This window comes from Pseudonaja textilis, chromosome 2 (assembly GCF_049901715.1).
Source record: "Pseudonaja textilis isolate UNSWEBS1 chromosome 2, rPseTex1.2, whole genome shotgun sequence".
Lineage (NCBI taxonomy): Eukaryota > Metazoa > Chordata > Lepidosauria > Squamata > Elapidae > Pseudonaja > Pseudonaja textilis.
Window position 1 is genome coordinate 52211628 of NC_141991.1, and position 26002 is coordinate 52237629.

General features: G+C 37.4%; 1 protein-coding gene across 3 annotated transcripts in view; it reads left to right on the forward strand.

Annotated features, from left to right (window-relative positions):
* The window catches only part of BICD2 (BICD cargo adaptor 2), a 99067-nt gene that overhangs the window by 61998 nt on the left and 11067 nt on the right, over positions 1 to 26002 (forward strand). For all 3 annotated transcript variants that reach the window (XM_087923882.1, XM_026723951.2, XM_026723958.2), the window contains exons 2-4: positions 8024 to 8236; positions 22007 to 22159; positions 24837 to 25289. In XM_087923882.1, the coding sequence (XP_087780008.1) occupies positions 8024 to 8236; positions 22007 to 22159; positions 24837 to 25289 (819 nt within the window). The remainder of the gene's footprint in view (positions 1 to 8023; positions 8237 to 22006; positions 22160 to 24836; positions 25290 to 26002) is intronic.

Here is a 26002-nt window from a genome sequence, read left to right on the forward strand (position 1 = left end):
TTCTGGGGGTCTACTGTCTCTTTCTGATCATCCACGCATACGGAGCTTCCTTCGAGGAGCCACAAATTTACACCCGCCAGCAGTTCACCGTTATCCCACTTGGGACCTTAACAAGGTCCTTGTTGCACTCACTAAGTATCCTTTCGAACCCTTGAAATCGTCAAGTCTCCAATTTCTGACATACAAAGTAGTTTTCCTTGTAGCGATCACTTCCGCTCGTCGTATTTCGGAACTGGCAGCTTTGTCGATCAGAAAAGACCTTTGTGTCTTCCATTCTGACCGGGTGGTCCTTCGTCCTGATCCTACATTTATACCCAAAATTAATTCAGTGTTTCACAGAGCACAAGAGCTGATACTTCCTAACTTTTGTCCCAGGCCATCTGAAAGGTTGGAACTACAATGGCATTGGCTTGATGTGAGTTGAGCATTGCGAATATATATTCATCGCACAGCGACTTTCCGGAAAACGGAAGCTTTATTTGTGTTGTTTCAGCCAAACACTCAGGGATGCAAGGTCTCTTCTTCCACAGTAGGCCATTGGCTATGGGCTGCGATAGCGAAAATGTATCAGACTCAATCACTACAGGTGCCCAGGGGCATAACAGCTCATTCAACAAGGAGCGCAGCAACATCGGCAGCATGGGCCATGCAGGCACCAATAACTGATATTTGTCGAGCCACAACCTGGGCCTCTCCATCGCCCTTCATTAGGCATTATAAAATAGATGTGTTTGCATCCGCTGAGGCCTCCTTTGGTAGATGAGTTCTGCAACGGGCCCATGGGGACCAGGAGGGAATTCCAAGCCAGACGGTCTCCCTCCCATAGGACAGGCCAAGCTTTGGTATGTCTCACTACTGCATGCTCTGAACAGCTCATGGGAAAAAGAGCATTGGTACTTACCTGATACACTTGTTCTCTTTGAGCTGTGAAGAGCATGCTGCCCCACCTCTTTTTCCATCTGGTGGGGTCCTGTTTTGGCCAACGAATTGTTAAGGCGTTCAGGGCGAGTTGGTGTTTATTCTCTCGTCTTCGCCAAAACTGGGGAACGCTGGGGAGGAGTCCCGTGGAGGAGGAGGAGCGTTCCAGAAATTAAGCCCAGCCTAGATGTGCAGACTGAAGCACCCCCCACTACTGGATGCTCTTCACAGCTCAAAGAGAATGGGCGTATCAGGTAAGTACCAACGCCCTTTCCAACCTTATCCCATGTTTGCTATGAGGAAGTGATTATAATTATGCTTTTAAATTATATTCATATCTGATTTCCCTCTATAAATCATACATGTGGAGCACATATTCTTTATGCAGAAGAAGAACAGGTTCAAACTTCGATTCTCCAGTTCATTCCCACTCTACACATATTAAGCGATACACTGGTTAGGATATTTATCAAACTTTTTAATTACCTATCTCCTTCACAGAAGGGCTGTGGGCAGTGAATTACAATTCATTACACCTAGAGAGTGCTAAGTTAAATATTAAGTAAGTATTAAGTATTTAAACAACATGTTAACTGCAAAATACAGTTTCTGAAACCAAATTAATAGTGTAATTGATTTTCCTTCTTAGTGTGGCTTTGTTGTTCGAGCCAGGGCTTCTTCTTTAGAAATGTTTAAAAAGGTACCTTAATAAGAAATACAGCAGTACTGAATTGGACTGGATCCATGTACAAAATTTACAACATTTATTTTATTTATTACATTTATTTGCCGCCCATCTCATCACATGTGACTCTGGGTGGCTTGCAACATTAAAAGCAATAAAACCATAAGAATAGGTATTTCTAATAATATTAAAAATAAAAATTAAAGATGGGGAGGGAGGGAGCAGGATGTGCAGGGTGGGAGGTGGGATCTTCTATTGTTTCATCAACCACTTCCAGTGTGATACTCCCACCCCTAACCAACAGGCAGAGCCAGGTCTTCAGGCTATTGCAGAAGACCATGAGGGTGGGAGCATGTCCCACCTCAAAGCATGATGTTCCAAAGGGCATGGCAGAGATGGCTCTTCTCCTGGACCCTGCGAGCTGAAATTCCTTGACAGATGGGGTCTGCAGTATGCCTCCTCTGCTGGCATGGGTGGGGCAGAGCAGTCCCATTGGGATGAGATGGTTTCTCAGGTAACTTGGACTCACCCTAGATGTTATTGTGTGCGAACAGCTGTAATTATGTTCTACAGCTATGCAGAAATATGAATAGCAACAGAAAAAACCCTGTTCTAGTTTACTCCCATTTTAACTTAATCCCATTAACCCTTTTATTTGTATTAAGCCTTTTATGTATTTATGACATTTGTATACACCTCATCTCAGAAAGAGTGACTGAGCAGCAGCATGATTAGCAGAATGATGAAACACCCTAATGGTTTCAAACTCTGAGCTAAAGAACTACAGTTACAGTGCTTAATGTATCTGAACCTAAAAGGCTATTCTCTAAATGACAGGCTAGATTTTATTTTTGGGGACGTTTTTTCTCTAATGAATGCTGAGCTGACATCAATCACATCACAGTTATTGTTGTTAATTCCTTCTCCCATTTATGCCATGTCTTTCTGTAAGTACAGTTACAGCTACACAATCGCTACAAACTCAAGGTTAACCGCACCAAACTTGATTGCAGGAAATACGACTTCAGCAAGAGTGGTCAATGTCTGGAATACTCTACCTGACTCTGTGGTTTCTTCCCCAAACCCCAAAAACTTTAACCTTAGACTGTCTACTATTGACCTCACCCCTTTCCTAAGAGGTCTGTAGGGGGCGTGCATGAGCACACCAATGTGCCTACCGTCCCTGTCCTGTTGTTTCTTTTATTCTTACATGTACCCATTTCATGTTTTCATAACTATGTATATATTTATACCTATTATATTGTAAGCGATTGACAAATCAAAATAAATCAAAATAAAATAATAAAATAAATAAATAAATAAATAAATTAAATAAATAATAAAATAAAACAAAATAAATAATAAAATAAAAAAATAAAATAAAATAAAATAAAATAAAATAATAAAATAAAAATTTCACTCTTCCTCAGTGGCATGCTTTAGATTTGTTGTTCTGTAGCTTTCAAAATTCCCAGCCAACAACATGATTGTCAGTCCCAACCTTTTGGAGAGGGTTGGGTTAAAGCTGAGTTTCACTGACATTACAATGCTAAGCTAACTGAATAATTTAATAACTGAACCTCAGGAGGTGAGAACAATGTAATAATGTTTCTGCTACAATGGGAATTAAATTTCTCATATTATGCTGCCTCTTTTGTAGTTTCCTTAAAGATTACATTAAAGTCCATGGCTGAATTCAGATTATATATCACAATTTAGCTCTGTGAGAATAAACTTTGATTCTCGCTATGTTTGTATATATCTTCCTTAGGCAGGAAGCAGGCTGCAAATATTTCTTTCCTAATTAACCACAACTTGCAAAGTCATCAACCAATGCAAAATAAACTATGGTTAATATTAAATAATGGGAACAAGCAATTCCTTAAAGTAGAGAGGACACAGATACTTCAAAACTGAGTACTGTTTTGAACATTTGTTTCTGTTCGCTTATTTCAGTATCGCTATCTATGTTCACTGTTTATTTATGAGCTCATTCTTTATGTGGGTATTATACAATGCTTGTATAATTGGTATCTTAGTGTCTTGTAAAGCACTGCTTCCTTTAATATGTAAATACAGTTTCTATTCATGCTTAATGCTTGGGTATTACTAGGTTTTAAATGAAGGGTGGCAAAGGAGCAAAGGGTTAAGAATGGAAAAGAAATGGAATATAAAATGCATGCTCAAGAGAGAATGAGAAATATTTTAATATTTAAAATATCTAATATTAATATTTATCAGCAACTTAGTGTGCTAAGAGTGAATGTAAACTCAAATGAGTTGTTTCCATGACACACAACATAAAGGAGAAAGACATTTACATATTGAGAGTTGCACCTGAATTCTACAAAATCATAGCAAAATGCATAAAGTCAGTAGTTAATTGCTGCGCTTGAAATCTTATTAAAATAAGCTAGTAAAAAACTAACAACCAGTTTTTAATAGATCAGTCATTCAACACAAACCTATTGAAAGATTTAAAATGATGTTTCATTGATCTGTTGTTAAGCTTGTTATAAGTACGTAACTGATTGATTCTTTGGTTAATAATAGGGGGTTAAGAAGTAACCTGAGAGTTGTCAAATAACTTGCTGAAAACTTCCTGTAGCATTTAAAATATTTTAAAATTGCATTATATTTTTGATTGAATGAACAAAACATTACAAGAATTAAAAAAAGATTAATAATGGATTACTATGTAGTACATATTGAGACACATCAGACATCCATGTTTAGAATGGTATATGAACACAATTTTTAAAAAGGGAAATGGTAAGCAGATTTGAATAAATTACAGGGCTCTTCAAAATACTTTGTTCTGTTAATTTTTAGCTAAATATATTTCCCAGAATATTAAATACTACTTGTTGTAATGACGAGGCAATCGAGTTGTTTGATCATGTACAACTGAATCATGATGATGATCTTTATTGGAGTATAGTCTTGCATTTATATACATTTTTAGTTATCCTCCATCATTGGTTAACTTTGGTTACTGCTTAACTTTCATTACTGTTTAGTACAGTAATCCATACAATTAGTTATCTCTAGTTAAAGTCTAACATATGTTTACTTCCCCTCTCTAATCCTCCTTTATCCATAGATTAGTGACTTTGTTTGCCTGAGTTGTATTTGCTTGGAAACATTCTTTATCTGAGGTTTGCCATCCGAGATTGGAACATTCCTGCAATTACAACTCTACAACTACTGTTCCAGATAAAGTTGCTTTAGGCTTCAAACCTACTTTGTGATGGCAAACCTTATGTTTAGTATTTGTAGTTGAATAAATTTATACTGCTATATCTATTTATATTGATAAAATGAAAATTATATGATTGCAGGGTTTATTACCATGTTATTGAAATATTTTTCTCAAAAACATTTGGCCAAAATAAATTATCTGTGGTTTTCACCAAATATACTACTACCTCCTGGAAAGCTAATTTTAACTGAGTGTAATGCTAGTTTGCATCATCTTCATAATCAGTTGTCAACTTGTTGAAATTATTTAAAAGGGGTTTGAAATGTAATGCAACCCATTTTAGTGGTATTCAATTTTTTTTAAAAGATTTTGATACTTTAATCTACATTTTGTTGAAATATAACTTTCTATCAGCCCTTCAAGGGTAGACCAGGCTACAGAATGAAAGTCATGTGTGCTAATATTACTTTTATTATAACATTATGGTAACAGAAACGTGAACTCTGAAAATCCTTCTCTCCTCTTTCCCTTTATCTTCATCACAGTTAAGGAGACTTTTGTCTGAGATGCTTTTTCAAGTTACAGTTTTTCAGATTTCTTTTATCTAACTGTTATCTTAGTGGTAGCTCTTCTTGTCCCTCAAATTTATTTATTTTGTCCATTATACTTTGTTGTAAAATGCAAGCAATTGGTATGCAGTTTATCCAGTGGAAAGCAAAATGCTTGTGCTTAAACATTTGTTGTTGATCTGAAAATCCATCAATAGAATTAGGAAAAAATAAAAATAAAAATTTACAATGCTTGCATTGACAGAATTGATGTTCTGTTATTATAGTTATCTAATTGTCTTAAGATACATCTTATTGTTTTTATCCTAGGCAGCCTTACCCTTTTCTAGATATGTTGTATAATGATTTGCTTTAGTTGTAGTCTTTTAGTTATACTCTTCACAGTTAGTGATTAAAGAAGACAAAATTGTAATAAAAAACATCTGATGAGGGTCATTTTGGAGGTCGGTATAACGTGTCCTTTGTTCTTGCTTAGTAATACATAACAAGACATACATTCCTTTAAAAAAGACCAAAAAACTCCCCTAAACTTGTATATATTTTATATTCATACGTGTTTATTAAGCATAAATTGATTTGAAATTTAAATTCATTTGCTATTAAAATCTTCCAAAATAAAAGATATAATTGAATTAACACTGCCCCTTATCAATTTATCTTCAGTTAATTAATTTTTACCCCAATTCTTGTAAAAGATGGAACACCCATTCCTTTTTAACATAATTACTAAGAATCATTATATATGCATGGGAGAAGTGTGTATGGATATATGACTATATACAAAATAATGGGTTGAGAGTAGTTTTTAAATTGGCAGTTCACAAAATAAACAATCAAATATTCGTGGAAGATGCTTGTATAGTATGGAACTGAAACTGACTGCACCAATGGATCCAAAAAGGATTGGATTGCCCTAAAATTTTGTTTTTAATAATAACAAGATAAAAGTGCATAAAATAAATAAATAAAAGGGCTCATTTCTTTTTCTGTACTGTTCTGATTCTTCAAGGTATGCCTGTGGTATAAGAGATCTAGTGGCCAACTGATAATTAATTACAATAATTGTTGGATTGTTCTGATGAGAGTGAGAGTAGCTCACCTTCCAATATGAGTTGATCTTGTCCTGCTTATGAATGTAAATTTAATTTTGGAGGCAGAATATAAAAAAATTAATCGCCTTTCCTTTATTGGGTTCTGATGAATTGATAATACATTCCATGGTAATGCAGTAGTCTGCATAAAGAAAAGTGAACACAGAGACATCAGGAATTCAGTAGTTCAGCCTTAAGCAACACACATTTTTTAGTATTGCCTCCCATGGACCATATTTAATCTTTCCTCTCATCTATGAGCAGCTCATCATTGGTGACTTTCCTGGGAGAATGAGCTCTGAGGGATATATATAGTTCATCACATAATGTGGATGCCCAAGCTGCCAGTACAAGGTAATGATCCATGAAGGAGGCCATCTATAATAATAGTAGATAAATATAGGAATTGGGAGACTGTCCTAGAAGTACTAAAATAGTATGGGAGAGAATACTTTGTCAGCAAAAACAAAGTGGTAATATGTGTAATACTGGGAGAACAGGATTTTGATTGATGGAATATTTAATTATATCTGAGTGGTGTTGACTCATAATTACAGAAATAAACCTCCTTCAATGAAAGAAAATATTTGTAGCTCAGAGTTGAAATGGTGCTCTCTGAGCTTGGTTTTTTTTTTTTTTTTTGCAGACATTTGATTACGCAAAGTGGGTAAAATTATTAGTGCTAGCACTGATATTATCTAGTTGGGGTAATGAAATTTCTGCAAGAAAATAGCCAAAATCAGTGAACACAAGGACCGCTCAGACCTTCTTCACAATAATCTGTCCCTTACCTGGCTGAAGCAACTGTTAATATTCTAGCCTAAGGTGTACTTTTATTTGCATAGGCGAAGCAGGAGCTTTTGTTCAGGGAAAATGGGAATTATATAGAGAAAGATTCATTTCATTAATTCATTTGTTTTATCCATATAACCCTCCTTGCACTAACTGTACTTATTGGCAGGAATATTTAACAGAAGAGTTACATTAACTTTCCAATATAGCCATAACTGTTATTTAAAAGACAGAAAATTGTTGAGTTAGTCATCAAAAATCAACAAAATTGATCTATTTGGTACATCTAAAGAGAAATTTTGGCTTGATGCTTCTGGTATGACTTAAAGGTGAATATAGAATGGGACCTTGTGGATTCTATTTATTGCTGTTAATGTTTGACTCTTATCTCAGTACTATATCCATAAATGAAAATCAAACTGATTTAATTGGAGAGCCTATTGTGAACATATAATAAAACTATTGACAGTAGTCCATGAGAACTGCTTATGAGACTTGCTTTTTTTAAGATACCAAAAATATGAGAATAAGTCTTTTGTCATCAGCTCAGATATTGCTTTTATATATGCTATTTTCTCTTAGCTAATCTCTCTTGAAAAGGACATTTTTATCTGTCTGCCTATCTTCATAAAATATATTGTTGCTTTTTCATGGATGAAGATATTGGCCTGCTTAAATTCTTTCCTATGGTACAATAAGCATGCATTCTGCAAAATGTTCTTCTAATTTTTATAAAAATAATAATCTGCTGTGATTTCTATTCCAGGCTTTTGGTCAGGCTCATACCAACCACAAGAAAGTAGCAGCAGATGGAGAGAGCAGAGAGGAGACTTTGATACAGGAATCTGCCACAAAAGAAGAATACTACATGAAAAAGGTTATGGAACTGCAGACGGAACTCAAGCAGCTGAAGAATGTCCTTGCCAACACCCAGTCTGAAAACGAACGCCTAAATTCAGTTGCCCAGGAACTGAGAGAGGTGAGCATTTTTAGGCAGTGATGCTTGAATGGAAAAGCTTTTGAATCTGAACAGTTGCATTCCCTTTAAGAGGTAGTTATGTGGCAAGGTTAGGGTAATTAGAAGTATTTTATCCAGTACTACCAATAGACAAGAATGTTTGTAAGTCAGGGTTCAACTTGAAGTCCTTGAAACTTTCTGACTTTGGTTGTTTTTGTGCAACAATGCCTGCCCAATGGAACAAGGATGGAACCCCCCCCTCCTCCTGATGCAGATACTCCCAAATTCACTGAGGGAGAATAAGATCCTTGCATCATTGCTCTTTTCATCTTTTACTTTTAATGTTTTAGAATGGAACAGAACAGAACAGAACAGAACAGAACAGAACAGAACAGAATAGAGTAGAATAGAATAGAATAGAATAGAATAGAATTCTTTATTGGCCAAGTGTGATTGGACACACAAGAAAGTTGTCTTGGTGCATATGCTCTCAGTGTACATAAAAGAAAAGATACATTCGTCATAAGGTACAACACTTAATAATAATCATATTAGAAAACAGTCAATAAAAATCATTAGGATGCAACCAACAAGGTTACAGTCATACAGTCATAAGTGGGAGGAGATGGGTGAAAGGAAGGATGGGAGGATTAATGGTAATAGTAATGCAGACTTAGTAAATAGTTTGACAGTGTTGAGGGAATTATTTTTTTAGCAGAGTGATGGCGTTCAGGAAAAAACTGTCCTTGTGTCTAGTTGTTCTGGTGTGCAGTGCTCTGTAGCATCGTTTTAAGGGTAGAAGTTGAAACAATTTAGTTCCAGGATGTCAGGGGTCTGTAAATATTTTTAGAGCCTTCTTTTGGATTCGTGCAGTATACAGGTACTCAGTGAAAGGCAGGTTGGTAGTAATTGTTTTTTCTGAAGTCCTAATTATTCTCTGAAGTCTGTGTCTGTCTTGTTGGGTTGCAGAACCAAACCAGACAGTTATAGAGGTACAGATGACAGACTCAGTAATTCTGTAGAACTGTATCAGCAGAAATGTCTAGGTCCTATCATATCACAAGACTTAAAATGACAACTAACATCAAAAATGTCATCAAAAAAGCACAACAAAGAATGTCCTTTCTGCACCAACTCAGAAAGCTCAAACTGTCCAAGGAGCTGCTTGTTATAATTAATACGTTTCTCTAATTTCTGGCCATTGAAATGCAAGAAATCTGAGAACTCGCCTTTTAGTAGAAGAAAATCAAGTAATTAAAAAAAGATGAAGGGGCTTTTCTGTTTTCAAGAATCCCTAATTCAAAAAAAATACTACCAACCTGCCTTCCACTGAGGACCTGTATATTGCCCAAGTCAAAAAGAGGACTGTGAAAATATTTACAGACCTCTCACATCCTGGACATAAACTGTTTCAACTCCTTCCCTCAAAATGACGCTATAGAGCGCTGCACACCAAAACAACTAGACACAAGGACAGTTTTCCCCCGAAAGCCATCACTCTGCTAAACAAATAATGCCCTCAATACTATCCAACTATTTACAAAGTCTGTACTACTATTACTATTAATCTTATCACTCCTTATCACCCATCCCCTCCCACTTGTGACTGTATGACTGTATCTTTGTCGCTTGTATCCTTACTATTTATATTGACTGTTTCCTAGTATGATTTGATTGCTTATTGTACCCTATGACTATTATTAAGTTCTGTACCTTATGATTCTTGACTCTTGATGAACGTATCTTTTCTTTTATGTACACCGAGAGCATTTGCACCAAGACAAATTCCTTGTGTACCAATCACACTTGACCAATAAAGAATTCTATAAAGAATTCTATGTTAAACTCACAAATGTCATTCAAATTCCATGTTCGTTTTGGAAACTTCCAATTTTAATTTAAAAAATGCTTAATGACTTCAGGAAACAAGTTTTCTATTTCTAACAGAAAATTTCTGTGGCTAAAATCCTCAATCACAGAAATTTAAGCAAATCCCAGAATAATGTCTGATATTAGCCATAGTCAGAATATAAGAAAACAAATTGCTGCTTAACTGAGGTACTCCTGCTCAGTCATAGGACAGATCAAAGGGTTGCTTATCATTCTGAATTCATTTGCAAATGAAAAAGTGAAATGTAATATACAATTTCCACACTTCCCTTAGTTATGGTCACTTGATCTAGTTCGAAGCCTACTTTTGCTTTCTGCTCTTTAGGTAATACACAAAAAATTTGGCTGTATTCACAATGCATGAAATTACTCTAAAAGGGGGAGGGAGGAAGAGATCTCATGCAGAAGGAAGGGGGAGTGAAATGTGGATCCTTGCTTAGCATTTGTGCACCCCAAAACTCCAATTCTTACTAAACTATATTTTTAGCTCAATCAACCTCACTACTATCACTGTACTTTCCTAAATTTCTCCTCCATCAAGACATTAAATAACAAAAGGAAACTTCTCTACAGAATTGCCATGGAGTAATTTTTTCACTCTACCCCACTGCCATGGACTTATTTTGCAGCAGTGGCATGACTATAACTATACATGCCCATCATTGTTAATCTCTTTGCAAGGTTTCAGGGAACAATTATTGACCTGCATTAGTAGGATAATTTAAAAACAAAAGTTTAGAAACTCAAAGATTAATGAGAAAGCGAGAACTTACAAGTTTTATATCTTTGAAGATCCAGTTTGTTGGGGGCAATATGCTGACTCTGTAAATCACTTAGAAAGGGCTGTAAAGTCTTAGACCATAAGTCTAAATTATATTGCTATTGCTATTTTATTTCAGAAATGAACTCCTTTTAAAAAGAAGGGAAGGAAGGAAGCTGGGGGTTTGGGGTTACCTCCTACCCATAACTTTCTCCTTGTTGTCTGTGAAGAAGATTGTAAACTACAACTAGTTAAATTAATTGAGCATCTACTTTTCTGTTACACCTATGTTTTCTTAATATATAGAACTGAAACTCCTTTTTGAAGATGTTTATTCTTCTGTTGTGTATAGGTATGAATGCATAAAAATAATTGGCCTATTTCCAAGGGTAATATATTTTTTAAATAGGTATGATACAACATGATTACCGGTACTTTTAAATAACAGTTGTTTCATTTTCTTTTGTTCCTGTTCAGACATGCTGATAGGGTGGTTTCTAATTATGAATGTAGCTCTTCATATTTGCTGGCTCAACAAATTCTGTCTCATGTGATCATTCTAAAAAATGCATAAGTCATTTTGTGTTTCATTATTCAGAGCAAGCTGTAATTCAGTGAGCAAAGTACACAATTTGCATGTAAGTAGTTCCAGGTGCAGTCCCCAGTATCTCTGGGTCCAGTTGCTGCTAGTCACTGTTGACTGAGGTATAATGGACCAATAATCTAATTTGATTTAAGGCAAGGGTTTTTTTTTAATATATATTTCTGTGTTTCATTTAAGTAAGAGTGAAATGCAGAAACTTAGGCTAATATGGTTGCTGCTCCCTAAAGCAGATATGTGGATTATTTTAGGTTCCAGAAAGAAGAGCTCTTTCATTTTAGATTACACTAAAAATATGATAGTTCTATACTTTATTCCATTTAGGAACACAAAATTATTGTAAAGGTGTTTGCTGTCAGACTTTCGGAAGAGACTATTGCCAATTGAAGACATAAGAAGTTTTGGGCACTAGTTACTCTTGTTTTCAGCAATCTAGATTGGCATAGTTGAGCTAGTGCTTGTAAACTCTTTCATTGGTTCCTGCTTTCATAAATTCGTGTTCTTCCCTCTCACGTGTTTATTAGGTCAGAAACAAAGAAATAACACAAATGTAGTAAGTTGGCCATCACCATTTCCAGAAGCACATCTGACTTTTGTTCATACTTGGTAAATAAGTGAGGGTATTAAGATGGGCATTTTTATTTGATACTATCTTTATAAAATTCTATTAAGATAGACTTGGTATGACTTTATGATTTGCTATAAAATAAATTAAGTAAACTATAGTTATCTCGTTAAAGTATGAACTAACAAAATTATAGTCAAATGATTGTTTAATAATGATATCAGGCTGTATAATTATTGATTGATAATATGAGCTATTATGTAATATAACTACAATGGAGACTATGAAGTGGATGCACAAAAAAAAGTGGTAAACCAACCGACACACTGTCTGTAAACTCATAAAGGAAAGGATGATGTTTTTATGTTTTATGTGTTTTGTTTGTTGTTAAAATTAATAAAACTGTTTTTTTTTAAAAAAAAAGATGGGCATGTACTAAATTTTCAGGCTTTGTTGTCTGCCCATTCTTCCCTCAGTTTATAATCAGAATCTCTAAACAGATATAGGGAAATTCTGCTTTTGTATAAAATGAAGGAAATATTTTTGCCCCGCTCCACAAAGTCCTGTAAGACTCTAGTCCAAGAGTATCCAACCTGCAGCCCATGAGGCTCATATGGCCCTGTACAGCTAGTAATGTGGCCCCATAAGATTGTAAACTTTTACCATTATTATGTGGTTCTGTATTATTAAAGCTATATATAGTGTATATGTAGTCCAAGACAATTCCTCTTTACTCAGGCAAGCCAAAGGTTGGACACCAATACTCTAGGCCAGGACTGTTAAACTTGTGGCTTGCAGGCCAGATGCGTCACATGCTGACCAAGCCAGTGCCCAGTTTAGCAAAGGGGGGAAAAGTCCCGATATATCATGTGACGCCGCCGATACACTGTGAGTTTGACTCCCCTACCTTAGGCTGTGATTTCTTCTCAATTAATCTCTCAGCATTTATTTGGCCTGGACACAAAAATAATTGCAAAAGAAATCTACAGCTAGGAATGGAAGTGGTGGGAGAAATGTGGATTCTGTTTAAGAAGATGGTGTTGGACTCTACGCAGCTTCTATTCCCCGCCTTCCCATTCAACCAATATTATTTCCAGCAATTGTTTATTTTTAGGTTCCAGTGCTGTCACCATAGTAGCCAGCTAAGCTTCTTGTTCATCTGCCTACATTGGCTGTCTGGAGCTTTTCTCTATATACACAGTAGCCTGATTGTTCCAGGTCTTCAAGTTCTCATAAGCACCTGCCTGAGTTTCATTACTAAGGAGATAACATTCCCAAAGTTTGAATCCCACTTAGGGTTTCAATAGGATTTGTAACTAAAATGCTTAAGAATCCTTTAACGTTTCATTAATTTCTTGTCTGTGCTCTCTCTCAGAAAGTTTCAGCCAACAAAACAAAAAACAAAAAACAAAGCACAAACTTATACATACACTACACACACAGAGAGGATAAAAATGTGGATCTTAATTTGCAATCAGAAAACCTACACTAAAAGCAGCATGTTCTGAAAGCATACAGTTACAGTTATTTAAGGATAATTAAATAATTGTTATTGTAAAAGATCAGACAAAGAAACAAGCTTCTTTCAATGTTGCTAATACAGAGAATGTGGCAGGCAATACTTTAGATGAATTAATTTGTGTGCTCTGAATGAAAAAGGAACACTATATTGTGGAATGGAGGATTAATTAATAATTTTAGTAATTTCTAATGATTTTTCTTAGACTTTTTTATAGACAAGATTTTGTCTCTAATATTAATAGAACATAAAATGTGACCAAAAGGATATGAAGATAACTCATTTCCTTTGACAGTTCAAAATAAAAGTCCAGACTTGCCTTAATTGCAACACAATGTGATGAAGTATATGAGGTATATGAATCAAATACCTAGGGAACATATCTAGAAATCATAGATCCACTTCTTCATGATAAGGAAAAGCGTGTGCCAGATGCAAGTAGCTCTTAAAACATGCAGTTCGACTTCAGTAAATTAAAAAACCAAAAATATTTGAAGAATCTGCCATAAAAATAGTCTTAGAAGGAAATGAATACATTTAAGATGTAGCTAAATTTAAACAGGATAATTATCTAGGCGTCAAGAGTTTATATGATATACTGTATCGTGTTTCTCACAAAATAAGGCTGGGCCTTATTTTTTTTTGACCCCTGAAAAAACGGCTAGGCCGTCTTTTTGGGGGCGACTTAATTTCCTCCCGCACCTAGAGTGGCCCACGTACCTCGCCAAAAGGCCGCTTCTATCGGCAGACGAAAGCTCCCTTGAAGGCAGAGTCCCCAGCCGCTTCAGGGCATGGCATGGATACATGTGTCCCCTCACCTTTGGGCAGTCTTTTGGGCGATGGAAGCTCCCCAAGTGCAGTCACCAGTCACTTCAATCGGCCGGTAGAAGCGGCCTCGGGGCGAGCACACACACACACACTCCCCTCACCGCGAGGCCGCTTCAATCGGCAGACGAAAGCTCCCTTGAAGGCAGACTCCCCAGCCGCTTCAGGGCGTGGCATGGCTGCCCGTGTCCCCTCACCTTTAGGCAGTCTCTTTTGGGCAATGGAAGCTCCCAAGTGCAGTCAACAGCCACTTTGATCGGCCGGTAGAAGTGGCCAAGGGGCGAGCGCACACACACACACTCGCGAGGCCGCTTCTATCGGCAGATGAAAGCTCCCTTGAAGGCAAGGGGAGTGTGTGTGCGCGCTCGCCCCGAGTCCGCTTCTACCAGCCGATTGAACTGCCCTGTGACTGCACTTGGGGAGCTTCCATCGCCCGAAAGAGACTGTCTAAAGGCGAGGGGACACGGGCAGCCATGCCTCGCCCCGAAGCAGCTGGGGACTCTGCCTTCGAGGGAGCTTTCGTCTGCCAATAGAAGCGGCCTCACGGCGAGGGGAGTGTGTGTGTGTGCGCTCACCCCGAGGCCGCTTCTACCGGCCGATCGAAGTGGCGAAGAGGCCGCTTCTACCAGCCGATTGAAGTGGCTGGTAACTGCACTTGGGGAGCTTCCATCGCCCAAAAGAGACTGCCCTAAAGGTGAGGGGACACGGGTTGCCATGCCACACCCTGAAGCGGCTGGGGACTCTGCCTTCAGGGAGCTTCTATCGGCTATCTAGGTATTCTAGCCTCAGCTACCTGCAGGGCACTCCTAAAGGCAAGTTATCTCCCCATCCCCCCCACCCTTCCCTCCCATTTCTCTTCACCTCATGTAGTTCTAATGAACGATGTGAAAAATGGCGGGGAAACGCATGGTTTAAATAGGCCTAAATTTTCGGGGTGGGGCTTTCACCTCATGCCCAGAAATCATGCTGGACCTTCCTATTGGTGGAGGCCGTATTGTTGGAGAAACACGGTAGATAGCTCTCAACTTTTGTAATTGAGCCTGAAATTACAAGTCATAAGTTATTGCAGTAATTAAGTAAGTCACCATATGATCGGATCCAATTAGGTATATTAGCTTGTGAAAGACCAGCTGCTTCTCACAACATAAGTACCACATATTTCTGTACTTCATTCGTTACTTAGTTTCTTCCAAATTTTTGTTACTCAGTGGCCATTATTTCCCTGGGATTGTCTATCATTTTTTAAACTTGTATTTAATTGATATTTGAGGGCCTTTTCCAATTTTATTTATTTTCAGTGAATATTTTTCACTGTGAAAAATTATTTATTTTCAGTGAATATTATTTTCTTGCCTTATGTATTCAAAATATTCAGGTTTAGGCTCAGTGGTTGCAGTAAGTAGCAGTAAAATGTGCGTTCTTTAGTGTCAAATAATTTATTGTACTTTCAGTTCAAGGCATTCCCAATAATTTATTCCACTACCAATCCAATGACATCTGTTTTTATGTTTATTCACCCTTTTTGATGATCTAGTACCCATCAATGGTGATATGAGTTGGTAGAGATTTTGCATTGGATTCTAAATTATACTGTGGAGGTGAATCAAGTCGCATCCCAGCTCCTGAATGTCAAATAATGTGGTTGTGGGACTATTTCTAGCAATAGTGTTAGCTAGCAGACCTTCTGCCTCCTGCTGGGAGCGGGGCACAGGGGAAATCCCTTTAACCATGCCCACTAAATCCAGAGTTTAAGGGAGGGTTCACGATCCATGGACTGGCACCAGGCCAGAAACCGGGCCGTGCAAACGAGCAAAGTCCCATCTGTGGGATGCAGGCATCATGCTAAACCTCAGCTCTTATGGTCTGTGGAAAATCCTCTTTCCATGGAACTGGTCCCTGGTGCCCAAAAGGCTTGGGGCTGCTGGTTTAAGGAGTTGTATTCTATTATTCCTAATTTTAAAATCCTTTTCAGTTCATAACGTTGGGAGGGACTGTTTGGTCCACAAGATCCATCCTCTATCCATTCTACTCTATCAGATCCATTTGTTCTTTTTTCCTCTCTCTCTCTCCCAAAAGGGCATTTTCACTTCCTAATTTGTCACAGTCCAATTTGGGAGATGCCTATGATCATATTTGCTTAAAGTCCTCTTGACCTAAAATGAACAATTAGGGAATCCCAGAAGCAATCAGGCCCATCCTTCCAGCTGATTAATAGGAAAATGGAAACAAGTAACTCTAAGCAGTGGCTCATCCCTGCTTACTTCAGGTCCTGAAAGCAATATAGGTGCACTATTGCACTTCGGTTGTGATGGAGGTCAAAATGGGGGAAAATCCTTCCATATACCTTGAGCTCCCAGATAAATACATACAATATTCCCTTGCTAGCAAAGATGGTGAAAGGACTGCATGCCAGCATTATTGCAACTGGGTGTGCTTCCCAGTAGCTGTAACCATGGATACATCCTACTGCACTGCCTGAAAAAGAAGAGATATATCAAAATAATGGCTGCAGACAAATGTCAAAACAGAAGGCCAAAGGCCGTCTTTGGACCAGGGAGATTAACCTGAAGTAAAAACAATATTCACTCAATCTGGCATACTCAAAAGGGATTTTTTTTTAAAAAAAAATAACTGACATAATTATCAAAAGAAGAAAGGAAAGGAAAAGAAAGGAAAAGAAAGAAAGAAAGAAATGTAGTTCTTGTCTTCTGTCTGAGTGAAAAGGAAACAGTCAAAATGCTTAGCCTGATTGCTGTGCATATAAGAACCTGTGCAACAGGAGTGTCAAACATAAGGCCCTGGCAGGGGCTGGATCCGACCCAGGGTGTCCTTAGATTTGGCCCGCAGGCCTGCTCTGGAAACAGGGAAGGACCAGCCTGTACAAGCTCCATTTTCTCTGGCAGAGGGCTACAGGAGGCCGTCGCAGCCAAAACAGAGCCCAAAAGGGCTGTCGTGGCCGAAAATGGAGCCTCGATGAGTGACTTCGAGCTGCCCCTGCCCTCCTGGCCACACACACCAACCCCTCCAAGGTCAAACACAACCCTGATGCAGCCCTCAATGAAATGGAGTTTGACACCCTTGCTGTACAAGAATCTACAAACAAGTCAAAGAAAATGGTCCAGATTCAACATATACTAACTGCATTTTGAAGTGGAATCCATAGCCTTGATTGGATTCTTTGGAAGAAAATCAGAGGTATTGCTACAAGAATAGAGTAGAATTCTTTTATTGGCCAGATGTGATTGGACACACAAGGAATTTGTCTTGGTGCAAATGCTCTCTGTATACATAAAAGAAAAGATATATTCATCGAGAGTCAAGAATCATAAGGTACAACACTTAATAATAGTCATAGAGTATAATAAACAATCAAATCATACTAGGAAACAGTCCATATAAATCGTAAGGATACAAGCGACAAAGAGGAACTGACAAAGCGTCGTTCCTTTTCAGGATCTGTGAAGACAATGTTAAATCAACTGAAATTTGGTTGAATCAAGAGTCTTTGCTAGTAGGAAAATAGGCCACCGAGAATATTTACAAAAACAGCTGTACTCTTAGAAATACTTTATGGGGCAGTCTCATTACTGCCATGTAATATCGCTGCTGTGGGAGTTACATTGATTACCAAGGTGTTTCTAAATGCAATTTATTATGTTAACTATAGAAAATGTCTGCTAAATATTCTCATCTATCCAGAATATCTTGATAGAACATCTATCAACAGGAAGAGTCGTGGAAGCAAGTGTTTTCCATTGGAACTATTTATCTGCTGGCCCCTGAAACAAGGGCGGACCTCCATTTGAATGGCTGTTTCAGAAGATCATGGGAGATTAGAGTTTACACTGAATGTGGTTTTTTATATAAAATTATTAATGTTTGTTGTATTAATATTTGTTTTAATTAATGTTTATTATTGTATTATTAGTTTTTAATTAGTGTTTTGCACTTAGAAATGCTCTGGAGTGATGTATAAATCATTAGCCATTAGCTTTTGACATATTGTCTACTGTCTAGCACTTTGATTTTTTTTTCAAAAGCTTGAGTGGACGGCTATTTTTAAATGAGAAAGGAACTAATTGAAAGCAAGCTTCTTACTACAACAGATTTTTTTGTTAATAGAAAATTGGAAAATACCACATACCAGAGTGACACTCAGTTTATGTTAGGATTAATACGTTTCTCTAATTTCTGGCTATTAAAATGCAAAAACTCTGAGAACTCTCTTTTCAGTAGAAGAAAATCAAGTGATTAAAAAAAGATGGAGGGGCTTTTCTGTTTTCAAGAATCCCTAATTTCAAAAAATTACTACCAACCTGCCTTCCACTAAGGACCTGTATATTGCCCAAGTCAAAAAGCGGACTGTGAAAATATTTACAGAACCCTCACATCCTGGACATAAACTGTTTCAATTCCTTCCCTCAAAACAACGCTATAGAGCACTGCACACCAGAACAACTAGACACAAGGACAGTTTTTTCCCACATGCCATCACTCTGCTAAACAAATAATTCCTTCAACACTGTCCAACTATTTACAAAGTCTGCATTAGTAATACAATTAATCTTCTCATCACTCCTTACCGCCCATCCCCTCCCACTTGTGACTGTTTGACTGTAACTTTGTTGCTTGTATCTTTACGATTTATTTTGATGGTTTCCTAGTATGATTTGATTGCCTATTTGTATCTTATGACTATATTAAGTGTTGTACCTTATGATTCTTTATAAATGTATCTTTTCTTTTTATGTACACGAAGAGCATTTGCACCAAGACAAATTTCTTGTGTGTCTAATTACATTTGGCCAATAAAGAATTCATTCATAAATACTGTCCTACACGCAAAATGCAATAAAAGAATGTATCAGTTATATACAGTACTTTGTGTAGGGTATGTATAGTAGTGAAGTGGCTCCTGAGGCCAGGTGGTCTTACTCTGGGATCTTACTCTGATTAAAGATCATCATGGAAGTCTCCATACATTGTTATATATGGATGGAAAAGAGTACCAGTAATTTCAGAATAAGAGTTAAGTTCTTATTTTAAAATTAATGCATCCTGTCTATCTTACAATATATACATTGTAAGATTGATAGGAGGCACTAACTTTAAAGCAAGAATTTAACTCTTATTCTGAAATTATTTTTTTTAGTCTGGTATGATAATATACAGTAAAAAGGACCAATTGCACAAGTTGTCCGTAATATAACTTCGAATCATGGCTATTACCAGTTTGCATTTTTGATCTGAATCAAGGCGAAATAACCTATGTATGCTCTATTAAAAAAAAATGAGTGAAGTAGCTGAAAGATACCACCATAATTATGATTTTATATTTGTAATTTGGAGAGGGCGGAAAGAGGCTTTCCTGTGCATTCATGAATCTAATTTTCACAAGATTATACCACATGATCTTATTCCTTCAGAGGCAAATTTTATTAGAACAAATATGCTAATTAATTGAGAAAGAAAGGAAATCTCTTGAAGAAAATATATCAAGGGACTGACAACCCCCAAGGTTTCCTGTCTCCACATTTGTATTTCTAAATTATACATCAGCTTGAATTATTTGTATCTCATGTCTGAGAAATTTGGGAGGTTTCATTGTAATGAATATTTAAATTGGCATAAATAGAAATGGGTTTTTATGGCATGAATGTGGCTCGTATTTTTTTCTACAAGGAAATTGTGATAGTAATACCTTTGTACTGAAAATTATTCATTATTTTATGTCTACAAATCTTTTCAACTTGGAAAAATGGGTGTGTTTGTTACCTGTGGAAAAGATAATTCCAATTTAGACCTGATTTGGTTGCTTAATTTAGACTAAACAAAACTAATTACAGTTATGATGCTGTTTCTGCTTCTTATTTGAAATAAAAGAGAGGCAATAAAAGTGACTAAGCATCCTTGAAAAGGCAGGGAAAATTATTGTTATTTTAGTCAATCATTTTTATTACTCCTCCCTTGTTTGTGTAGTGAAGACTCATCTGAGTGATAGATCTAGATTATCTACTTCATGGTTTCTCAATCTCAGCAACTTTAAGCTGTGTAGACTTCTGTCTAGAATTCCCAGCTAGCATTCTTAATATGCACACATTTGAAGTTGTTAAGGTTGAGAAACTAGTTGAATAATCTATGGCTCAGCCAACATTTCCAAGACTCAAGTTGGGAATCAAGGATTTTTCACCTCCTTTCTTCTTTGTCTATCTAATTTATATAATTTGTATGTGGCTGTTTTACTAACAAATTGCAAAATAAGTATAAACTGTCCCAGGGTGGTTATTGCTTCTGAATTCCACATAACAACTCTAGCCTTGATCGAACTGTGCACCTGAGTGTCAGAGGTTCCCTTAGAAATCAATCAACTAGAATTAAGTCCTTTGTCCCTGAGGTGCTGAGAATCTGCAGAGAACTCCAAGGCTAACAAGACTTATCTGACCACAACAACGGATCTATAGTATCCAGTTCATACCATCATTGTCCTCAGACAGAAATCAGGGTGGGGGGGTTGGACTAGATGACCTGCAAGGTCCCTTCCAACTCTGATTATCTCTTTCTGTATCTTAGCAGGTCTCTCTTTTTGTGAGTTTAGGGACATAAATAACTGGGTCAGGACCAGGGTTGCCAGAGAAGCCATGCGGAAGCAATTAAAATCTATCCATATATGATCAGTCTGGGAACATCCCCTGTCAATGCAGCTGCAGCATTGATTGGGTAGGGAAGCTGCTTTCCAGAAGGGAGGCTTGTACAATAACAGCAAACCCTTATAGTTCTATAAATAACTCTCAGAAATACTAAGCTAGGAAATAGTATACAGTGTGATGGGGAAAACCTTGAGAGACAGATGAAGAGACACTGCCTAGGAAATGATTAAAGCCTAGCCTGCAGCTGGAGAATGGGCAAAGCAAGAGGATCAAAAGGGACAAACCCCCCGCATCTCTGTAAAATTTGTACTTTCAGGTTTACAAGATTCTACTTTATTGTAGCCTTACAATAAAGTAGAACTAGCTCATCCAGTCATATTTCCTATGTAATCTACCTGGGGAGACTGACATATAGGCACTTCCCAATTTTTATGTAAGTAGGTATGTGAAAAAAATTAACATTGGAAATAATATATTGCCCGGAAGGTATAGGATTATTTAGGTACAGAAAATATCTCTGAACAGTAGTAAGGAAGGAATGCAACAGTTACCGGAAGCCACCTACCCAACTGGGTTTTCCCATCATACCACACGGCTCCTAGAAAGTTCTTTACTTTTAAATAACATTTATGGAATGTTTATTTCCCATTTCCCACTTTATTTTATTTTATTGTAATTTATAATTTTATGGGAGGAATGTTACCCTGAAAGGCAGGATGGACAGAAGGACGGGGACACACACACACTGTGTGTGTGTGTGTGTGTGTGTGTGTGTGTGTGTATCAAGTTAAAACAATATTTAAAACAAGTTAATATAATGTGTATATGTGTGTGCGTATGTGTATAAAACAAGTTAAAAATAATAATACTTATTACCTTATCTTGCCTCTCCTCTACATGATCACCAGTTGGAAGTCACCACCTTAGGTCATGTGCTCTCAAAGAAAAGGCAAAAAGTATTAAATGCTGATGCATGTCTTTCAGATAAATCAAAATGTTGAGATCCAGAGAGGTCGCTTACGAGATGACATCAAAGAGTATAAATTCCGGGAATCTCGCTTGCTGCAAGATTACACTGAACTCGAGGAAGAAAACATCTGCCTTCAGAAACAAGTGTCTATTCTGAAACAGAATCAAGTGAGTATTGTCAAGTTATTATCTGGCATGGTTGTGTATGAGGGAAGGATGTAGCTTTTGTTTAGCACCTCAGATTTCATAGCTTTGATGTTGTGAGGCAAGTAGTAAATAATGGCTGTGCCTAGATACTATTGCCAGATATTTCCCTTGATATCCACCAGGCTCTTTTAGTGAAGAAGCTGGAAAAGCAACAGCTGGCAAGTTGTGATGCCTTTTGCATCACAAAAATCTCTCTAGGTAGTAGAACACTTCCTAGGGGGCTATCTCACCATATTTTCCTGCAGTTGTAATTATTTAGGAAGTAGGCAGCCATGTATCAGTGAGGCCGCCAGAAGCTTTCAAAATTTCAGAAAGTGTCACAACTTCAGAATACAGTTGCCCCACACTATAAAACTTTACATGTTTTCACTTGCCTTTTGATTGCTTTTTTGCAACACATAGAATAAAAGAATTGGAAGGGACTTAGGAAGTCTTCAAGTCCAACCCCCTGCTTGAGCAGGAGATCCTATACTGGGTGTCAAAGTGGATTTCTTCAAGGGCTGGATTAGCATTACATTTTTCCACAAGCCAGCCTGGCGGGGTGGGTCGGGGAGGAGATGGAACGAACACCTCCTGTAACACCCTGCCAGCCAAAACAGGGTGTGGGGGGGCCATATGAGGTTCCCCCCTCACCCTGTTTTTGCCCTGGACGACCTTCTGCAGCAACCTGCCAGCCAAAACCAGGCATGGGGAGGTTGTGTGAGCCTCCTCTGTGCCCCATTTTCATCCTGGATTGCTTCGTGCAACATGCTTGTCGGCCAAAACCAGGCATGGGGAGTCTGTGTGTGCCTCCTCTATGCCCCATTTTCCTCCTGGACGGCCTCTTGGAGCACTCTGCCGGCCAAAACAGGGCGGAGGAGGCCTCACGCAGCTCCCATGCACCCTGTTTTTGGCCTGGATGGCCTCCTGCAGCACCTTGCCTGCCAAAAGGGCATTTGGCTGGCACAGGCATTGCGGGCCAGTCCTTTGCTATTTCCAGGCCAGCCTGGCAGGCCAGATATAGGGCAGGGGTGTCAAACTCAAGTCCCATGGGTCCCGTGGCAAATTGACCAACTATAGACAAATAGTTGTCCACAATAGAAAATACACATTGAAAGGAATGCCTTCATTCCTGCTCCCAAATGCTTAGGACACAATTGGCTAGGATCAACATCTTTTAGGGAAGGTAGTGAGGTGGGGTGGATAGCTTGCAGGCAGAGTTTGGAAAGTCCAAGTCTTAATGATATTGTTAGAAAAGAGAGGCTATTTCCCCACTTGTATACTGAAGAGAGCCAGCAAGAGAAAGTGTGCGTGCATGTGTGCGCACACATACACACACAAGTGTTCATGCATAGACACAAACACACTTGAGGAGAGAAATAATTAGGCCTCTGCAGATAAGCATACCTCATGGTTTACAGACAGACAAAATCCATTCACAATACACTTGGCTAAAACATACTTAAAATCCAAAATAAAACTTCCTTTTTAGAATGAGTTTAGAACATTCCCTCCTGATGAAACTTGGGCTGTTCTTAAAGGCACAGGGAGACAAAAAGGAATATACAAGCAACAGTGATATATTGGGTGGAAAAAACATTGTTTCAATCTGTTTTGGTAAAATTAACAATGAGCTTTGTGTCCTAAAAACTTACAAATTTGTCGCAGCATATGCGGTTATGATCTGGTATCCAATTCATTAAACACAAAGAGTACTATCCTCTATATTACCTGATGTTATTTCAAGGGAAGTTATCTCTAGGATGTATATTGGGTGTTAGATTCATGTCAGTTTTGTTCTTCATGTAATTTGCAGGATTTATTGAAATGAATAGAAACTGACCTGAGATTTCATATTATCTGATTTTCAAAAGTGACATGTTTTATACCATAGTATAAAATTATATTATATAAAATAATTCTGTTGTGGTTAGCCGGCAGCAGGTGCGGACGGCTGAGAAGAGCAAGGACTCAGATGAGGGGCCAGGACCATTAGGGATTCAGAGATTGTGGGGGCTGGCAGCAGCGATGAGGAGGTTCCCAAGGAGCCTATGCCCAGTGCGCAAGAGCAGCTGCAACACCACAGGCAACTTGGGAGTAAGGCTGCAAGGTAGTGGCCCCTCCTTCAAGAAGATAAAAACTAGCTGTGAAGCGAATGTTTTTTGCAGGAAACAAAGACGTTTTGAAACTCAGCCTCATGGACATTACAGTATCTTAAGTTGGTATTTGAAGACTCTTGTGTTGTGAAATATTTCTTATCTGTGATTCTTGGTAGTCTTGCACAATTTTGGCAAGGTTTGTGCTTATCAGAGTTAATTAGTTTGCAGCAACCTTTTAACCGGGGATTCATAAGTCTCATGAAAAAGGTTTCTGTTCCCTTTGGTTATTATTTGTTTTATTGGAAAAGGGTTTGGGTCAGAACAAATTCAGAGGAAAATCCATAGGTAAGGGAGAACAAATTAATAGCACACATTTATAATAACTTTCTTGTATTGGTAAAAGTGAGGAAGCATTACAAAAAGAGTTTGAAGCTCTACGTCATCCTTCTTTTTGTTCCTTGGTTTTTCTGTAGACCTTTAACTACTTCAAGGGGAACATTTTAAGATTCCTTCTTTCGTGCTTGCTATCAGATATTTTAGTGACACCTTTTTTGTAACAGGTGGAATTTGAAGGGCTGAAACATGAAATCAAAAGACTAGAAGAGGTTACAGAATTCCTGAACAGTCAGTTAGAAGATGCCATAAGATTGAAAGAGATATCTGAACGCCAGCTTGAAGAAGCCTTAGAGACCCTGAAGACCGAACGTGAACAGAAGAATAATCTTCGGAAAGAATTATCTCATTATATGAATATCAATGACTCCATGTATACCAGCCATTTGAACATCTCTTTGGATGGACTGAAGTTTAGCGATGAAACCACTGAGCCCAACAATGATGAGATTGTGAATGGCTTTGAACCAAATTGCCTGAGTAAAATCAACAATGGCAATAATAAAGCATCAACACCCAAAAAGACCGACAGCTTCCCTCCAGCCCCTAGTTTGGTGAATGATCTTCTGAGTGAGCTAAATATATCTGAAATCCAAAAATTGAAACAACAACTAATGCAAGTAAGTCTGTGCTGTACATATTCCTTAAATATGTGTATATCAATTTCTTAAAATTAAGCTTTTCCAAAAATGTGTACTGGTTGGAGATTCTGTTTCATTACACGAAGTTGCTAAAGTAGTGTTTAAGTTTGATATATCTTTGATATTGGCTCTATTTGAAATGGAAAACAGCCTGACTTTGAAAAAGTTCAGAATGTAGTAGTTCTTACTACTTTATACACTGTTTTGGAAAATGATGCTTTCAATTACTATAAAGTAGAAATCTGTTAAAATTTGAAGTCCATTGATAATAGATTTTATTTGGACTGCCCTGATATTTAATTTTGTAAAATTCTAGCATTACAGGAAATCGCATTTCACACTTGTAATTTATGTCAATGATACCAAGATTAATTTAAATAAATAATATATATATATATATATATATATATATATATATATATATATATATATATATATAAGCTGAAATCTCATAAGATGGATAAATATTCCAATTTTTTTCATAGAAATTACCGAACGTTTAAAGTTTTATTTTGGTTTTGTAATAAAGAAGGAATTTTTTAAGAGTTAAAGGTAGAAAAATATTAATTAAAAATCCAAAGCATGGATGCCCATGAGACCACATAAAACTTTATAATGTTGACTACATTTTTAAACATTGCTGTAGACTGTACAGTGTAGAGGCATTTTAAATGGTTTACTAAAATATGACC